Source organism: Mastigoproctus giganteus, chromosome 3 (genome assembly GCF_048544385.1).
Source record: "Mastigoproctus giganteus isolate SK-2022 chromosome 3, ASM4854438v1, whole genome shotgun sequence".
NCBI lineage: Eukaryota > Metazoa > Arthropoda > Arachnida > Uropygi > Thelyphonidae > Mastigoproctus > Mastigoproctus giganteus.
This window is the reverse complement of record NC_143577.1, coordinates 230,471,265-230,491,474: the sequence shown is the minus strand read 5'-3', so window position 1 is coordinate 230,491,474 and position 20,210 is coordinate 230,471,265. Positions and strand designations below refer to the sequence as shown.

Genomic DNA, 20,210 nt, shown 5'->3' with positions numbered 1-20,210 from the left:
TCATGCCTTTAATGCTATCAGATGTGCTTGCAAAACCTAATAGCTTCCCTTTATTTTTTTAAGATGTCACGTATTGTTTGGTTACCAATATTATATTGGTTCATTAAAGATTTAACAGCACCGTTTTCAAACTTTTGAATAATTTCAAGTGTTTGTACAATTGAAAACATAACTCTTTTGCGTTTACCCATCATTTTCATGATTTATAAACAAAAAAAAAATATTTACTATAAAAAAAATTGACACTCCTGGCATAAATAACGAAACATTTTTTTTTTTTTTTGCATTGTGATGGAGCACAACAATCCATGCAATGCACTAAAACAAGCTAAATATTCGTTCTCTTTCCATTGTTTTTTCGAGCAGCTGGTGTGAAGACAGCAGGAGTTGCTGGATAATAGGTACATTCATCTCCCAATCACGACTTATAATGCCGCTTTTTGATGACTTGCAAAAAAACTGTTTATATCTTTCTATTTATTACTTGAATTTTATGATTTTCAGTGCATATCTTTTTTTTTTTTAACTTTGGAGTCCTGAAGTGTCCTGGTTAACAGAGAGTCTGCTGTACAACTTCTGAATCTTCTATCGATGGATAAATGCATTGTCTTTTTATAGTTTGAAATAAAGGCTCTACAGTGATATTTTTTTTATTTATTTTCATCAGCACTACCTATATCATTAAATTTTCTATTTATTTGCATTCTAAGTTTTTTTTTTTGTTTTTCAGGGCAATCTTTTGCTTCACTAATCTGGATTACCTCTCCCCCCCCCCCAATTAAACTGGATTCATCATCATCATCATCATCATCATCATCATCAGCCATTTTCAATCCACTGCAGGATGAAGGCCTCTCCAGCAACTTTCCAGTTCCTTCTGTTTTGAGCACTGGACATCCATTTACTACCCACAAACTCATGAATTTCATCTATCCATCTCCGCCTTTGTCTTCCAGGTTTTCTTCTAGCTCCTCTTGGGTACCATTCTGTTATTTTCTTAGTCCATCTGTCATCATGTCTTCGAGCTATGTGTCCTGCCCAAGACCATTTTAGTTCTTTAGTTTTGATAAGAATGTCCTTTACTTGAGTTTGTTGCCTAATCCATGTGTTTCTCTTCTTATCTAACAGTCTGATTCCCAATATGATTCGTTCCATTCTTCGCTGTGTAGTTCTCAGCTTCTCTTCCATTCTTTTGGTGAGTGCCCAAGTTTCACTTCCATAAGTCATGGTGGGGAGTATACATTGGTTCATTATTTTACGTTTCAGACAAACTGGGATATTGCTCTTCAGTATGTGACTATATTTCCTGAATGCTATCCATCCAAAATTTATTCTTCTCTTGACTTCCAGCCATTTATCATTATTACAGCTAATAACTTGTCCCAGATAAGTATATGACTCCACCTTTTCAATTACTGCTCCTTCAATCATTATTTCCCTTTCTGTGGCATACTTGTTCATCATTACTTTTGTTTTAGCCATATTCATCTTTAGTCCAAAATCCTTACTAGCTGTGCATAACTGATTAAGATTTTCCTCTAATTCTTTGGGATCATGGCTTATGACCACAATGTCGTCTGCAAATCGTAAATGGTTTAGGTACTCTCCGTTCACATTGACTCCTTTCTGCGACCAGTCTAATCTTCTGAAAGCTTCCTCAAGGGCAGCAGTAAACAGCTTCGGAGATATTGTGTCTCCTTGTCGAACTCCTTCCTCAATTTTAAATTTCCTACTGTCTTTGTCTAGTCTAATAAAGGAGGTAGCACTCTCGTATATTTTCTTCAAAATCATAATATATGGGGTATCAATGCCTTGTCTTTCCAGTGCCCGAAACATTGCCTTATGCTGTATGGAGTCAAATGCCTTTTCATAATCCACAAATGCCAGGCATAATGGTGTTTTATATTCATTTGCTTTCTCCATTAGCTGTGATATTACGTGAAGGTGATCCATAGTTGAGAATCCTGTCCTAAAGCCAGCTTGCTCTTTCGGTTGATTCTCATCAAGTATTCTTTCTAATCTGTTAGTAATGACCCTTGTGAACAACTTGTAGATGTGGGATAACAAGCTAATTGGTCTATAATTTCCAATTTCTGATTTATCTCCTTTCTTATGCAGCAAAACTATGATTGCATTATTCCACTGCTTAGGCGTCACACCTTTTCTAATGCACTTTGTGAAGAGCCTTGCCAGTTTTTGTGTTATGTCTCTTCCTCCCAATTTTAACAACTCTACAGTAACTTCATCTTCCCCCGGGGCTTTCTGATTCTTCATTTTCTTCAATGCATGTTCTACCTCATCAGGAAGAATATTGGGTATGTCGTATGTGTTGCTACTTTGCAATCCATCTTCCCCACTGCTGGCATCATTCCCCTGCTCCTTGTATAATTCTCTATAGTAGTCTTCTGCTATTTGAATTATGCCTTCTCTGCTGTTTATAAGTACACCATCGCTATTCTTCAGTTTCAGTATCATTTGTCTTTCTGTATTACTGCTCATGGCTGCTGATTTAAATCCTTTGTTTTCCCTTAATGCTTGTTCTACTTTTCTTGTGTTAAATCTTCTTATGTCCTCTCTGAGTCTCTTTCTAATGGCTTTGCATAACTCAGTATACTCAATTTTCTCCCTGTCAGTGTTTTTCTTGCTTTTCATTTGTCGTCTTCGGTTCATCATGACAAGTGTTTCTTGACTAATTTTTTCTTCTTTGGATTTCTTTTTCCCTATAGGTTTCTCGGGCTTTATCACTTTCAAAAAGTTGTAATATTCCTCGTCGATATCTTGGTCCTCAGCAGTCTGCAGAAGCTCATACTTGTTCTTAAGTTCCAGTACATACTGCTTTTTCTCCTCTTCTGTTATCTCAAAGACCTTTGTATTATTTACTCGAGTCAGTTTTTTCCTTTCCTTACCTACATCTATATCAAGTGTACATCTTACCATTCTGTGATCACTTCCAACATTTACCTTATTCAGGACGGTAACATCATTCACAATATATCTTCTGTTAGTGAGGATGAAGTCGATTTCATTAGTAGTTAATCCATAAACTGGATTAGTGTGGGTCTACTACTGTATATTCTAAATTATATTAATTGGCTCATATTCTAAATTATTTTAAGAATGAATTCCTTCAGCAGCACCCTTATTCTTAATTTATTCCTCACCACCTCTTCTATTTTTGTAACTGTAGGTAAGTTTTTTTTTTTTTTTTTTGTTTATTTGGCTTGCCACACTGCAGGAATAATCTCAATCTGCATATTCTAATTATGTTTCTGGAACATGAGGTAGTAATGCTCTGCAGCCATCAATGTCTGCCTTACTATTTTATTCTTTTGTCTTTTATTTTTCTTTATTATTATTATTTTTTTTACTACTTACTTATTTAATTTATTTGTTTGTAAATATAGAGTATTTAAAAAATATAAAAGTTATAGTAATAATTCTGAACAATTTATGTATCGTGCACATATAGTAATATATTCATTCTTTCTTAAGTAACAAAATTATCACCTTTCTTTGAGGTATTCTGATTAAAAAAGTGATTTTTAAATTTTAGTGTATGGCTGGAATGCAATGTCAAAAGAAATAAATAATATAACCCAACTATAGTATTAACGTAAAATATTTTTTAAATTTTAACAAAAAGCTAAAGGTCTTACTCCACAATCAGTAGCAGCTAAAGAGTGCAGAGCTCCACATGACACAGAAGTCACCTTAACTTGTAAATTAAGTAGCAGATCAACTGGAGAAGGAGTCAAATACTCAAGAGTAATATCGCCATGACCTAATCTTGAAGAAAGTGAAAATGCTAAATTAATTATTGCAATATTAATTTCTCCAAAATGACAAAAGCAAGCAAATTAAAAATAATTTTTAAATATGCTATAAAATCCTAAATTAATTATTGCAATATTAATTTCTCCAAAATGACGAAAGCAAGCAAATTAAAAATAATTTTTAAATATGCTATGTGAATGTCACTTTCTCATGCAGGTATTTGACGTTTCATTAAATAAGAGAACTAACAAACAGAGTTTTACTAAATAAGAGAGCTATGCAAGGTGGATGTTCATGATGAGTGAAGGGTGCAGTGCATTGTACTGGATCAATGACAGGTCACTCTGCAACAGCTGACATCGCAATACAATATGGAGAATACAAGAACAATATCCTAAATGACGATGTGCTGCACATCAGACACATGGAGTTTCACAGCAGATGACCCTAGAGACACTCTCTCTCTCTCTCTCTCTCTCTCTCTCTCTCTCTCTCTCTCTTCTCACAGCTGATCATCATTGATGGTGAATGCTGTAGTGTCAACAACATGCTGGTGGACACTAGAGGACTGGAAATAAGTGTGTTGGTCGGATAAGTCCAAATACCTGGTTCAACACACCGACAGACACCTTCATGTGTGACACAATCCGTGGATCCATTGAACATGATGCTCACTATAGGGTGCATATGAACCAACGTTTTCCTGGTGAGGTCTACCAGAAACTCTTAGGGGACCACCTGCACCCTGCTATGTTGCAATTTTTCTCCACAGAAATTAGGTGTTCCAAGATGATAATGCACCATGTCATTGGCCCCATACTGTACACGAGTGGTTTGAGAAACAGGGTGAAGATATCATCTATCTTGATTGGCCTCCAAATTGATCTGACCTCAATCCAATTGAACACCTGTGGGTATGGGAATTGGAAATGGGAAGTGAGGCATATGGAAATGCACCTGTTATATATATTCCGACACTGTGGAAAGCCTTACAGGCAGTGGTTGCAGATCCCTACAGACATCTTCAGAAATCTAATGGAGTCAATGCCTAGACAAATAGCAGATGTTATCTGTGTGAATGGTGGTCCAACATGGTATTAGGTAGATGGTCATAATTCAGTGATCACTGAATATATATATATATATATACAGGCATACCTCGGTTAACGTTACCTCTGATAACGAAGCTTCGATATAACGAAGTCCGCAATTTCAAGCCCCATTTAACATAAAAAAAAATATTCCAGTTTAATCACCTGAAATCTAAACAAACTGAAGAAATTACGGAAACCTTTGGGACTTCTCGTGGTTGGTTCGAGAAATTTAAAAAACGGGCCAGGATTCATAGTGTAAAATTAACAGGAGAAACTGCAAATAAGTTTCCAGAAAAACTAAAGGAAATAACTGAATGTGAAAATTTTCCACCAAATTCGGTGTTCAGTGTTGACGAAAACAGTTTGTTCTGGAAACGGCTACCAACAAAAAGCTTCATTTCTATTGAAGAAAAATCAGCTGCTGGGTTCAAAGCAGCCAAAGACCGTTTAACGTTACTCTTTGGATCAAATGCCTCTGGCGATTATAAATTAAAATTGTTATTAGTTTACCATTCAGAAAATCCGAGGGCGTTAAAAGGTAACATAAAAATGAATTTACCTGTAATATGGAAAGCAAATAGAAAAGCTTGGGTTACCAAGAGTTATTTACTGATTGGTTTGTTAACCACTTTTGTCCTGAAGTAAAACGGTATTGTCAAAAAAACAACTTTGAAGAAAAAGCTCTTTTGTTGTTAGACAATGCTCCGGGACCTCCTACTGATCTTCACACGTTGGACACATGCATTCCTGTCAAAGTTGTGTTTCTTCCAGCAAACACAACTTCCCTGATTCAGCCATTGGATCAGGGAGTAATAGCATCATTTAAAGCTTATTATCTGCGTCGAACATTAAGCAATTTAACTGAACTAGAGGATAAAGAGGAAATGACAGTTAAAACTTTTTGGAAAAACTACACCATTAAAAACGCAATTGAAAACATTGATAGTTCTTGGAAAGAAGTCACTAAGAAATGCTTAAATGGAGTTTAGCGCAAAATATGGCCAGAAGTTGTACTAGAAGAAGAAAATAACATTCAAGAAATTAGAAATGAAGTTATCCAGATGGCGCAATCAATAGGTTTCGAAAATGTCGATGAAGAGGATGTTAGAAATTTATTGAATGCAGAAGATGATGGTTTTTCAGTGGAAGATTTAGAAAATCTTGTTAGCAACGAAGACAAAGATAATGAAGACGAAGTTAAAGAAGTTCCTGCCGAAAAAGTGTTAACAACCAAAGATTTAAAAAGGTGCTTAAATGACATTGAAAACGTTTTAAATTTTTTTAGTGAAAATGATCCTGATTTAGGAAGAAGTTTTATTGTTAAGCGATCGGTGTTAAATGCAATAACTCCGTATAGGCAACTGTTAAATGAAAGAGAAAAAAAAGCATAAGCAATCAACTTTAGACTCATATTTTAAAATGAGATTTCACTTTGTATGTAAGTTGACTGTTTATTTAATAAAACTTTTCTTTGTTCGAAAAAAAAGCTTTTCATTTTCTTTAAGTGGGAACGTATCCCTATTCTGGCCATAGTATTTTTACCTCTGAAAACGAAGTTTCGCTTAACGAAGTAATTTCGTGGAACGCATCCTATTCGTTATTCGAGGTATGCCTGTATATATATATATATATATATATATATATATATATTTTTTTTTTTTTCTGGCTAGTGCTACAAAACCTGATAGCTTCCTTGCACTATGTAGCTAATAACAAATTAATTATTAGTATCATAGAAATGATGGAAGAAAGCAAGCTTAAGTTTTCCACTTCCACAACATTGAACATGAGTTTGTTCCAGCAATCAACTACACATTGGCTAAATGCAAACTGCCACACATCTATTCTGCAACTTTCCCTTCCTCATTTGAATTTATACCCCATGGTGTGCACAGTCTAAACAAAAAGAAGAATCCCATCAGCACTGAGCTTGCTCAAGTCATTTAAAGCCTTAAACACCTCAACCAGATGACCTCACATGTGCCTAGTGTCCAGGTACTGCAATTTGCAGAACTGAAGCCTCTCTTGGTAAGAGCACCCTTTTGTTCCACTCACAAATCTCGTTGCCCTTCTCTGTACTCACTCCAGCAGTTCTACATCCTTCCTAAAATAACCTCCAGACCTGTATGAAGGACTCAAGATTTGGCCTGACCATTGGCTTATATAATGGAATAATCACCTCCTTATCTGTGCTAGAAAATTCCTGTATAGCAATGACAAAAACCCATGTGCTGTCGTGGCAGCTTTTCTGCACTGCTCAGGGAATTTCACATCTGACTGCACAATTATCCCCGGGTTTTTTTAATTTTTCACTAACCTGAGTGTATTACCACACGGCTGGTACATTAATCTGGGATTATTACTATCCACATGCAGTACTTTGCATTTGTCAATGTTAAACCTCAATTGCATTTCTCAGTTCAACCCCCTAACCTTTCTAGATATTGTTGCAGTAGCATACCATCATTACTACCATTAACCATCCTGCCAAACGTTCATATCATCTGCAAACATAGACATTAAGCCTGATATACCTTCATCAATATCATTAATAAATACAGAAAACAACAATGGGCCCAGCAGAGGACCCTGAGGGATTCCACTGATAACATTAGTCCACAAAGAGCAGTGTCCATTGATTGCCACTCTCTGTCTTCTCCCACTAACCATCCCTTTATCCATAACAGCAACTTGCCCTTAATGCCACACTTCTCCAATTTGTACAACAGTCTTTTATGTGCAACATCATCAAAAGCTTTCCTTAAATTCAAGCATATGATATCAAAATTATTTTTTGCTTCCTATACCTATCGAAGTCTGTCAGCAACCTGAGCAGGTTCATTAACAGTTAAACCATCAACATCAAGTGGACCAATGTCTTTCAACCCCTTCTTACTATTATATAATATAAGTAAAGAAGTCTTTGTTGCTTTTCTTATCTTTCTTTGACAGGGACTTCTCATAATCTGACTTGGCTTGCCTTACCTCCTTTGTGACTTGATTGCAGACTACTTCATATCTATCATAGGCTTCTGTAGCAAGTGAAAATTTATGTGCATCCCATGCATTTTCCTTCTCTGCCACATGTCTCAACAGTTCAAATGACATCCATTTAGGTCTAAGCACAGTATTTCTTGAACAGTATTTCTTAGTTGGTATGAAAAGCCTAGTAGCCTCTATGGTTAGTTCTCTGAACACTAGCCATTTAGAATTTGTTGTTAGTACCATCGTTGGTTTGTCCCTCTGTACAGGTTTGTGTGGGATTTACTTACACTGCCACCTAGTAGTTCTATTATCTGCAGATTCTTAATGCATGAAACTGCTGATAATCAGGTCAAGTACACTGCACACTCTCTCTCTCTCTCTCTCTCTCTCTCTCTCTCTCTCTCTCTCTCTCTCTCTCTCTCTCTCTCTCTCTCTCTCTCTCTCTCTCTCTCTCTCTCTCTCTCTCTCTCTCGTTGCCACTCTAACATGTTGCTATAGAAAACAGTCATCCAATAAATCCACAAGTTCCAGTCAACATTTGGGAAGTTAAAATCGCCCATTATAAGACATTCTGATTTACTGGCCCACTCTATATCTCTGTACAGTTGTTCATTGTACTCATCACATTCATTCGGCCTATAACACACTTCTACTCTAATTTTTGTTTTCTCAATGCTTATATGACAACAAACTGACTGAACATTGCACTGTCCACCAATGTCAACTCGATGTACTGCCTTAGATTTTATGTGCTTCCTAACTAAGAGCATAATTCTTTCCACCTGCTGTCCTATCTGTTCTTTCTGTACACATTGAACTCCCCATATTTAAATCCTGCATCCCTTACATCTGAACGACACCAAGTCTCTGATATCCCTACAATGTCTGCATTGGATGAACTTGACCAGCACTTCAAATTAATCAGATGCTCTTACCATTAGTGTACACACAAGGATACGCATGCACCTGTTCTTATTCTTAATTAGACTAACACAGGCCCACGTATTTCCTTGTTCACTGATGACCCACAGCAGGACTTGAAATCCCTGGTACCTTGCTGACCAGGTTTCGGCATGTTCCAATAGTACAAGAAAGTGATTCTTGTACTGTTGCTGCAGTACAAGAATCACTTTCACCTCTGCCTGTGGCTATTGTTAATCTATTAGTCTGTATATCCTCCCCTCCAAGCTAGCAGTTTTCTGATCCACCTAACACTGCCTTGACAGTATTAGCAAATATTCTTGCACTCTTTCTATTTAAGTGTATTCCACCCCTATAGAAATAGTCTCTCCTGGAAGCACTGATCATGCTGAGAAAAATTCTATCCCATCAGCCTTGTGCAATCTCTCCAAGGTCAGATTGATTGACAAGGCTCTCATTTTGTACTCCCTCCTATCATGTCTGAGCAGAATTACAGACACTTTCAACTTTAACCCTAACTCAATTTTTTCTCAAGATTGCTCTGTACTTGTTAAGTAAGTCCTCACATCTCCTACTCTTAATATCATTAGTGCCAAAGTGTACAGCAATATCACCTTTTGTACCCTTAAAAGATGACATCTGCTCTATGTTATCAACTTTTGCCCCTGGCAGACATACCCTGGTCCTATTCCACCTATCATTTTTTTCACAATATATTTCCTGTTTCCCTGACAATAGTTACTGACAATAGGAACCTCCTGTAGATACAGCACATTCTACCTTGGTGGCTGCCGTTGTGTTGCCTGATGCACAAGTGCGAGCTCTGGCATTGAGGTGGGCAGCTGAGAGCTCGATGGGCCCAACTTAATCCTTCGAGGGCATCTGTCCTGATGCCCTCGAAGGATTAAGTTGAGCTCTCATTGATGACACTGAGCTCTCGTAAATGCAAAGTTGATGCCTAATATCCTCACACTCTTTACATCGGACACACAAAGACAACCCCCTTGGCAGTATCATTTACCATCCCAGATAGATCCACAAATGTTAAGCAAGCAGTACATCTCACAAGGCTGTGATTCATAGGAAGTCCACCCCCTCAATTTCTCATCTGAGCCACAGCACTTCCACTATTTTGAGCTCTTTGCTTTGCTGCTCTGAGGTATGATTTCCATTAAAATTAAATTTAATTGAGAATACTACACTAAAGTAATATACTTAATTGCAATAATAACACTATATGCTGGTTATGCAGTAATAATATAAATAAATAAATTTTCTGTTTACACTCTGGGACGACCACACGGTCAGAGGAGTTCACAAGGTAGAGAGAATACAAGAAACAGCACTGTATTCAGCAGTCACGGGCTTGAACCCAGGTCACTCAAGGCATGTGCACTTATGCACCCGCACGCCTGACCACTTGGCTACAACGGTCTTATGTATTATGCTATCAAGTTTAAATTATTAAATATATATATTATGTTATTGCGCTTATACTATACTGTTATGCTTGTAAAGTTAATTATAATAGCTAATAAAATTATCTACTAACACCAACTTACGTGATTCAAACTTTCAAGATTTACCACTACAGTAAAAAGTTACGAGATACGATATTTGCGTCAATTCGTTGATACAAAGGTTCTACGTATATTACATAGAAACATACAAAATCTTTAGCTAAATTTAAAAATAAACTAACGAATGTGACTAGGACTAAAAAGCTGTATGCAGAATATGATTTAATCTGGTAATTAGGTCAATAAAACAGCAAAATTTTTCAAAAACTTTCCAATTGCGAGAACTAAAAATTCTGTTGGCTACCATGGGGATACTCTCGTAACTCAAATATTTAGTCTTTATGAAATCCATAGACTTTTTGTAATTTAATAAAAGATAATAATAAAAATTACACTAAATAACTATCAGTTACCAAAAGTTATCATATCTTTTACTTACCTGCCACTACCAGCTTTTCCCCATGTATATAATATTCCATTAACAATAAGGGACACATGAGCACTTCCACAAGAAATGGGTACTGAAGAAGGTAATTTAATCTGACTTGCACTTAGTTCATTTCTATTAAGTCCAGTAATAGAATCTGAATAGTGTATGTTATTAATCACATCAAGTTTCATAAGCTGCTTATTGAAAATTCTATTTCTTCGCTTATGGCCAAGCATCAAAAGTACAAAAATAAAAAACTTCACAATATCTTCTTCTTTTGTTGACTGGTCATCCTAAAATCAAATTAATATAATTATTAATCACTTACACACTTCAAAACAAAAACAGTCATTAAAGTTAATCACTAGTGAAACAGTTAATATTTTGGTTTATAAATTACTAAGTCACTATTTTAGAAATTATTATCTACTTTATTTTTAATTTGCTTCCTTTCTTTCTTCTTCTTCTTCTTTGGTCCTTAGCTGGCAGCTGGGGGAAGCGGTTGGCCACGCAACCAGTATGCTGCTGTAGGTGCCGCAGGGTTTCGGACTTGCTCTGTGATGTTCTTCCATACCTTACGATCCATGGCGTCAGTCCTGGCCTGGTTAAGGTCGAGACGTCGGCTCTTCAAGTCATTTTCCACTTGCTTGGCCCACGTTTTCCTAGGCGCGGTCCGTTGGATGCTCCATTGGGTGGGTCGTTGTCTCCAAACGAGTCTGGATGGTATTCTGTTCGTGCCCATTCTACATACGTGGCCAAACCATCTAAGCCTTCGCTTCTGGATTTGGTCGGCAATGGTTGGTTGCTGTTGGCATCTGGCGCGGATGGTATCATTAGTGATGCGGTCGCGAAGAGAGATGCCCAAGATCTGCCGCAGGCATCGCATTTGGAATACCTCAAGTTTGTTCAAATCTAACTTGAGACAAATCCATGTTTCCGATCCGTAAAGGAGAATGGGCAGGATCAAAGTCCGGAAGAGTCGGATTTTAGTCTTTGTGGAAATGTTGGTCCTCTTCCACAGACACCATTTGAGCGAGGCGAACGCAGTGGCCGCCTGTCCAATTCTGCTGTGGATTTCCATGGTGGATGCAACTTTCTTCTCCTGGACCAGCGACCCAAGGTATTTAAAGTCCTGCACTTGCTCGATCTGGACGCCTGCGAGATAGATGGTGGCTTGCGACCCATCTGTTGTCAGGGCCTTTGTCTTACCAGCATTGATCTTCAAACCGTATGGCCGGGCAATGCGGGCAATGTCGTAGAGGATGTCCGTGGCTTCAGCGTCGTTACCGGCAAGGATAGCACTATCATCAGCAAACATCAGGTCAGTCACATAGTGATCCTTGTCATATTGTATGCCCTGTCTGTTTCTGAATGCTTGCCTCATAATGGCGTCGACCACGATGTTGAAAAGCAACGGGGAGGCTACATCCCCTTGGCGGACTCCAGTTTGGATGGTAAATTCCTCAGATAAATCGTTCTGGATGCGCACCTGGCTGGTTAAACCGTTGTATGCAGTTTGGAGGAGTGTGATGACTTTTCGAGGTACATGTTCAACTTCTAGTAGTTTCCATAAGGCAGGCCGGTGGACACAGTCGAAAGCAGACTTAAAGTCAATGAAAACAATGACGGTTCGCTGTCCACACCGGATCCTCTCCTCCATCAACTGACGAATGGCAAAGATTTGATCACAGCATCCTCGCCCGGGTCTAAATCCTGCCTGTTCTTCTCGACAGGTTTGCTCGCGATGTTTTTGCAGTCTTGACTGGATGATCTTCATAAAGACCTTTCCGATGATGGAAAGGAGGCTGATGCCACGGTAGTTCTTGCAGTCCCGGTTATCACCTTTCTTGTGGATCGGTACGATAATGGCTTTCCTCCATGTTAGCGGAATTTGTTCAGTGCACCAGATGGTTTTGAGGAGTGAGTGTAGTCGGCAAAGCAGTACATCTCCCCCGGCTTTGATCGCTTCTGTGGTGACTTGGTCCACTCCTGGTGCCCTGCCATTCTTCAGGGATTGTATGGCTGCTTTCACTTCTTCTACTGTAGGCTCAACATCGACCATGGAGACCTCAGGGGGGGTCGATCGAGAGTGCTGTTGCTGGCGGTCCCTGAGGTGGGTTGTGATTATACAAAGCTTTGAAGAATTCACTCCACCGTTGCAGGCGTTCGGATGGTGATCGCACGAAGGTCCCATCAGCATTCTTGATGTTGTCACTAGTCAATTTGGTCTTTCCACTCAGACATCTGAGGGTGCGGTATAGAGTGCGGTACTCGTTCTTGGATGCCGCCACTTCAAGATCGTCTGCCACTTGGTTCCAGTATGCTTCTCTTTCTGCTGTCATTCTTTGTCGGACTTCTCGGTTTAGCTGCCGGTACCGTTCAAAGTCGACCAACTTTGCCTGTTTCCGTTTGTCCACGAGGTCGAGGCACTCGTCTGATATCCATGGTTGCGTTCGACGTCGGGCAGGTGGACATAGGGGCTTGGCACATTCCAGGATGGCATCAGAGATCTGCTTTTCTTCTTCATTTATATCCTCGGACACGGCCAGCATCTCGAAGCGGTTGGATAGGGCGATCTGATATGCCTGTTTATTGGCAGCATTCATTAGCTGCCTCCAGTCCAGCTTGGGTGACCGAGATGATCTTTTTGCATGCCGTAATTTGAGATGCACCTTAGCCCTTTCTTTAATTCCCTTTAGCCTACATAATTCCTAAAATTTCATAGAAATAAAGCAAAACTGTGAAACAATTGAGTATGTGGCTAATTTCACTTAATCAGTAGTTTTAACTACTAACAATGGACTGATGGTATTAAGCAGGAATTAAAAAAAAAGAGCTTACTGGTGAGGGCTAAAGATCTAGCAATAAAACATAACAGCACAGAGGAAAATAGTGAATGAGAGGCTGATAATCCAGAAGGGCTATCAGCTTTCCATTCACCTGAAGGATCAATTTGTACTGTCATCTGAGCTGCACCCACTGGATGTAAGAGATTTGGATGATGATGACGGTGCTGTTGATGAAGAAAAAATTATCCAAACTTTGAAAGTCTACAATAATGGTTTTATTGCCCTCTAAGAGTTTCAGTTCCATGATCTCCTAACCTCAGATTTTGCATTCCCGTATGTCATAAACTATGACCAAAATATTACTATAGTTAAGTATATCGTTTATGTAAATATTCAAAATTAATTTTCATTTCATGCATTTTTTTACTCATTATAATTACAAACTACACATAATCATAATAGTTCCATCTACATTCTTTTGTTTAAGATGTTACAGTATTTGTATTATCTAATTTCTAAATAAATTAATATAAGTATCATTAAAAAGGAAAAATAGTTTCTTCAACAACAAAACTAATACATCACGGCATTTTAAAAGATGATTTTAAAACTACTTACATTATGTACAAAGTCTAATATATCAGACGAAAGAGAACTTAAAGATGTGATGCTCCAGTACCTTTAAAATGAAAAACATCATTAATTAATTAAACAAATACTGTATATACATATACACTATCAGAATAAAATTAAGTTTTAAACAGGATTTTTAATAGGGTATCTTCTTAACACTTAATTTTATGTCATCAAAATTTTAACAATTATATATCACCATGTATCATTTAATTCTGCTTAATCAAGTGATAAATAACTTCCAGAAATTACAGGCTACACAATGAACAGTTTCACTGTTTCCAAAGGTAAAATGTTAAATTATTATTTATCCAAATTAAGTGGATGCTGGCATAAATAAATAAAGTAATATTTCAAAATATTTGATAGCTTACCTTTCTTTCTTTTTCAAAGTACTACTTAATTCTAAAACTAACACATATTTTAAAAAAAGTCACAAATCTATGAATTTGGTACTCTTCAAACAAAATCCAACACTAAAATAAGCCACCCTTTTTTTAAAAAAATTCATAAAATGATTGGGAACACATCTACTCTGAACATCAAATGCAAAGTGCATAATTTACTTTGAATTTGCAGCAATGAGCTGCCAAAAGACAAGTTAATGGGATAAAAAAAATTTTTCCAAGCCTGAAGTCAGAAAGAAACTTTACAACATGGTTCATTTTTAAGGACTTGCAACTGTTAAGTGATGTGAGAATTTAAGCAATTATGTTGTAGTAGGCGAGGAAGTACTTTTACACATGTGCTCAAATACACAAATTGGAATTTAAATACAGCCATCTCACATTAATGGAATCCTGAATAAAACATGTAACCAAATTTGTAATGACTCTAAAATTTACTTGCATTCCACACATCAATCAATAATATGAAGATCTATTTCACTTATCACATAAACAGTTCAGAGAATGAGGAAGAGGTTCCCCCAGAGAGGATATTAACAACAGAGATCTTGTCTAATTGTTTAAATGAAGTGATTCATGCCTTAGATGTCTTATCAGAAAATGATCCCGATTTTAAAAAAAACTGCATTATGAAGAGATCCATTTTAAACGCTTTAACTTGTTATAGTGAGATGCTACATGATCGTAAGAAAAAAGCAAGACAGTCGACCCTAGATGCATTTTTGAAAAAGTCATCAAGTGAGCACTAGTGTTGTTTTGTGTTATTTTTCAAAATAGGTTTTAAGTTTACTGTTTTACTTGACTTTTGTGAAGTTTTATTTAATATTTATAATATAATATGTATGTTCTCATTTCAAATAAACTTATTTCGAACAATTTTACCTCTTTTTTAAGTGTAGGAACATATCCATATTCTTGCTATGGTATTTCTACCTCTGATAACGAAGTTTCTTATAATGAACTGAAGTACGGGAATGCACTTACTTCGTTAAGTGAGTTATTACTGTATTACCAAAAGCAGTTATTCAGTTAATAGTATTACCATAAGAAGTATTCAGTTTATAGTAATCATGATTCAGGTATGTATAAAATACATACCAAAAGCACAATTGATAGTTTCTAGCATACGTAGTTTTTCATATCAAGGCTCCACAAGATGTACCTTAGGGCAGAAATTAAAGCATCATGTTAATTCCACACCCCAAATCACCCAGGAAAATCAGAAATGGCACTTTACACCCTCACTTTAAGGCACAAATTTAATTTTATAAATATAAACATAATAGATATCTAGCATAATTTCAAAAATCTACTAATTTCAGAGATATCACATATGTGATTAGACCAAGATTCAAGTAACATAAAGCAGCCATATTTGATTTACAACTGTTAGGAATTTAGCTGAAATCCTCAGCTGCTACAACATGAAAAAAAAATAGAATATTCATACTATTCCCACAAGGTAATCATCCAATTTTGCTTTAAACTTAGTTTCATTGCCTCAACCACATTGGGAGGCAACTTATTCTAATTTTTAACAACCCACTGCCAATAGGCAAACATCATGAGATCCAACCTTCCGTTGTTTCCTGAGATTTCATATTTGTATCCTTAGTTCATAACTCACCCATGAGGGAGAACATACCAATCATCACCATACCTGACATGAGCAAAGAAACATCCTTCCACAAAACAAACCATGAGTATATCATGGTCTGTTTTGTGGAAGGATGTTATCATGGTCTGTAACATGGACATTACCAGACCAAGAGTTATTCGTGGTCTGTATCATGGACAGACAATGTCTACCCACGCAGTATTACTATGTGAATAAAATACTATGACAGATAAACAATCATATTTTGTATATTCCACCAACTAGGCAGTTGAATACAAGATTCTGAAGAAGCCAAAAATATCATTAGCTATTTTATTACTTTTAAAGTTTAAATAAATAAAACAGTGGATAAGTAATGTGAAATGGAAATAAAATAATAATTTTCCTCTTATAGCATAAAACTGTGAATTCACTAAATTAGATTTGGTGTTATTATGCTAATAAAATTAGAAATACTATATACTACCTGTGACGGCACCTGGAACTAGCTAAGTTTCTTAGAGCTAATTTGGCAGCATTTCGGGATGGATCATACAGCATTGCTACATTGCATAAATGGTAGACATCAAGTTTTGGAAGTAACTTCACAATATACTGCAGATGATGAGTAAGCAACTGAGATTTACTTGCAAGGAACTGCAACAGCTGAGGTGATGTGACACACTGCAAGTAGCTTGCTATAGTAAAAATAGGAGAAATTGAAAACACGAGATCAGGCAATTTTGGTATATACCTCTGGAATTAGTGCAAAACAAAAAAAAAATTCATAAAACCATAACACAAGCCTACTTCTAACTTGAATAAGTATTAAACATCACATGCTGTGTTAAATTTTGCCTAATAACATTTTATTTTATAATATTACTACAAAATAGATCAAGTTAATTACATTAACACAGGTCAAATTCTACAACAGCACAAAGACACAATGCAAACAAGTTATGTTTTGGCTGGTAAGCCTCAACCTTGTCAAACAGGAGTAACCTGAATGATATCTAAGACTATCTTATGTAGTCATAAGTCATAACTTATGACTACATAAGAATTGGATTGCTGTGTGATCGTTGCTGTAATATCTGAGAAGTATGACCAATCTTTCCAGGGTTACTTTTGATGTCTGTTGTACTCTTGAGGAGCATCTAGGTTGGGAAACATTACCGGTTGCTATGGATACACCACTGGTGTTATTGATGTTTTCACTGAAACTAGATGCTCCTAAAGAATCTAAAGACATCACAGGTGACAATGTTTTTGTTGGATCACAAGATTTGTACCTGTTTGACAATGTAGTCTTACTAGATGGAAGAAGATGGATTCATTTTTTATTAACAAAGCTATGATCAAATATAATATAATATAATATAATTTATTTATTTATTATAATATAATATAATATAATATATTTATTTATTATAATAAATAAATAAAATATAATAAGATTAGATCCTGAATTTTGTCTTTCTGATTTAGCATATAAGATTATCAAGAATATTATTCAATTTCTCTTTAATTTTCAATTATTATCATTTTAATTTTTAAATAATCTTTTATGGCTTAATTCCATGCATTTGAGGTCAGTTTTTTGAGTTCTTCTATGCCATTCTTTTCTACCTTGGGTCAAGTCCCCTCTAACTTTGCACTCCTCCATGTCCCTTCCATCTACATCATCTTAGGTTGTCTCTTCCTTTGTTTACAATCTACAAATCCAGGATCCTATTTACTCATTCATCCTGATCCCTTCTCTTTACATAGCTGAAGCTATGTAGAGAGAAGGGATCAGGATGGGTAAAGATGAACCATCTTAGCATCACCTCTTTTATTTTATCTCCAATTAGTGCAATCCCTAGGCTTCCTTTAACATATTCAGTTCTTACTTTATCCCTTCTAATAAGTCCCCTCACGCATCTTAACATTCACATTTCTGTCACATTGTATTCTATACAATAGCTATGTTAAACCTCTGTGCAGTAGCATACTATGGGTGACCACCCAGGTGTGAACCAACGTAAGCAGGGAGTCGGGGTGTGGTGCCCAAACCACATGGAGGAATGCGAGGAATGCCACATCAGGCAATACTAGGTGGTAGATGACTCTCATCAAGTGGTGCAATACCACCACTTTGCTCATTGGAGGCTTGAAGTGGTGGAACCCGTGTTTGGTCTCCAGAGCTCAATTCCGGTCACCCTTCCCCATCTCTTCCATCATGAAGTATAACTGATGACTATTGAGGTTGTGATGAACATCATGAACCAAACTTCCTTGCATTTCGAGGATATAGCTCTAAAACGATGTTCGCAGGCCGGCTGCTATTTAGTACACCAGATGGAACCTATCATTAACTCTTTAGGAGGCTTCCAGATCAGTTGGTCTATAATCTTGCTACCTCTACTCTGCCAGATAGTGACTGGAGGGAGTCTGAGTAGTGTGTATGCAGGGGGCACTGTCGAGGCCACGTTATGTCAAGGATCTGGGATATTCTTACCATGTGTATGCCATTATTTCATACAGCATGTCCCACCCACTTTTTCTTACCATCAAATACACTATGAATTGTCAAACTAATAGAGTAAGTTTATCTGCGAAAAGATCTAAAATTCCCAAACACTTCCTAGTTCATTTCACAAATATACGTGGTCTCAATTCTAATCTCAACGATGTCCATTTCCACTTGCACTCAGCCAAACCCCATGTACTTTTTCTGACAGAATCTCAGTTATTGGTTGATTCAACTACTGCTCATCTCAGCTGCCCAAACTATTTGCTGTATGATTCCTTTCGCCTCAAAAGTGGTACTTGTGCATATGTCCGTTCCGATATTCCCTGTAAGAGACTTGGCAATTTGGAATCTCCTCTCTTTGATCTTCTCTGCCTTAAAATCTCTCTACCTCATTGTGTCAAATTCATCTGTTCTCTCTACCTTTCTCCCAAATCCACCAATCACTTGGAGCTCTTTGACTTCCTCTCTTTGCAACTTGACTTTCTCCAGTCCAATTTTCCTAACAGTGAGGTAAATTTTCCTTGGTGATTTTAATGTTCACAACTCCAGCTGGCTTCCATTTTCTAGTCACACCGACCTAGCTGGTCGAGATGCTGAGGCATTTGCAATTACTAATGACCTTGCACAGATTGTTCATTTACCTACAAGAATACCGGATAATCCTAACCATACAGCCAACACGCGTGATCTTTTTCACACAAACAACCCTTCTAAGTACACGGTCGAAGTGAGAGGTCCTTTAGGCACTTCAGATCACAACTTGGTGATTGTCTCTTCTCCAATGGAGCCTTTATCTCATGGCTATTCACAACCTCGTATTGTTTGGCATTAGAAGAATGCAAAATGGGATGACCTACAAGATTTATTTTCTTGTTTTTCCTTGGTCGGACTACTGTTTCAAAACTTCTGATGTCAACGTTTGCTCAGATCGTGTCAGTGAAATTGTTCTTGTAGGAATGGAATCCTTTATTCCACACTCCACTTTAAAATCTCGTCCTTTATCTAAACCTTGGTTTTCCAATAAATGTTCTAAGGCTGTTCAAGAGAATCACGTTGCATATCGTAATTGGCTTGTTTACAATTCTTCAGTTTCATTTTATGCCTACACCAAAGCTCGCAACAATTGTAAAGCAGTTATTAACCAGTCCAAACTAGATTTTAAACAAGCTAAGAGTAGATAACTTGCTGCTTGCCCTAATGGTAGCCGAGCATTCTGGTCTCTTGCCAAAGCTATTGGCCGCAACTTTTGCCCTCCTCTGCTTCCACCTCTGTCAAAACCAGATGGTTCTGTTGTCACTTCAGCCAAGGATAAAGCTGACCTGCTAGTATCCCATTTTCCTTCCAACTCAAGAATTGATGATCTTGGTAAAACACCTCCCACCATTCCCAACATGCTCCATTCAATGCCTCCTGTGGTCTTCCGTCAAAAGGATATTGATGAATCTTGATGCTAAGAAAGCTCCAGGTCCTGATGATATTTCTCGACCTGTTCTCAAAACCTGCGCTCCTGAACTTACTCCTATTCTTTGCCACCTTTTTTCA

General features: G+C 37.1%; 1 protein-coding gene across 1 annotated transcript in view; it reads right to left on the bottom strand.

Annotated features, from left to right (window-relative positions):
* The window catches only part of LOC150088829 (uncharacterized), a 247,355-nt gene that overhangs the window by 121,483 nt on the left and 105,662 nt on the right, over window positions 1-20,210 (bottom strand). The window contains exons 15-18 of the mRNA XM_090370333.1: window positions 16,638-16,848; window positions 14,132-14,192; window positions 10,734-11,017; window positions 3,657-3,786 (exon numbers count right to left, since the gene is read on the bottom strand). Of these exons, the coding sequence (XP_090226459.1) occupies window positions 3,657-3,786; window positions 10,734-11,017; window positions 14,132-14,192; window positions 16,638-16,848 (686 nt within the window). The remainder of the gene's footprint in view (window positions 1-3,656; window positions 3,787-10,733; window positions 11,018-14,131; window positions 14,193-16,637; window positions 16,849-20,210) is intronic.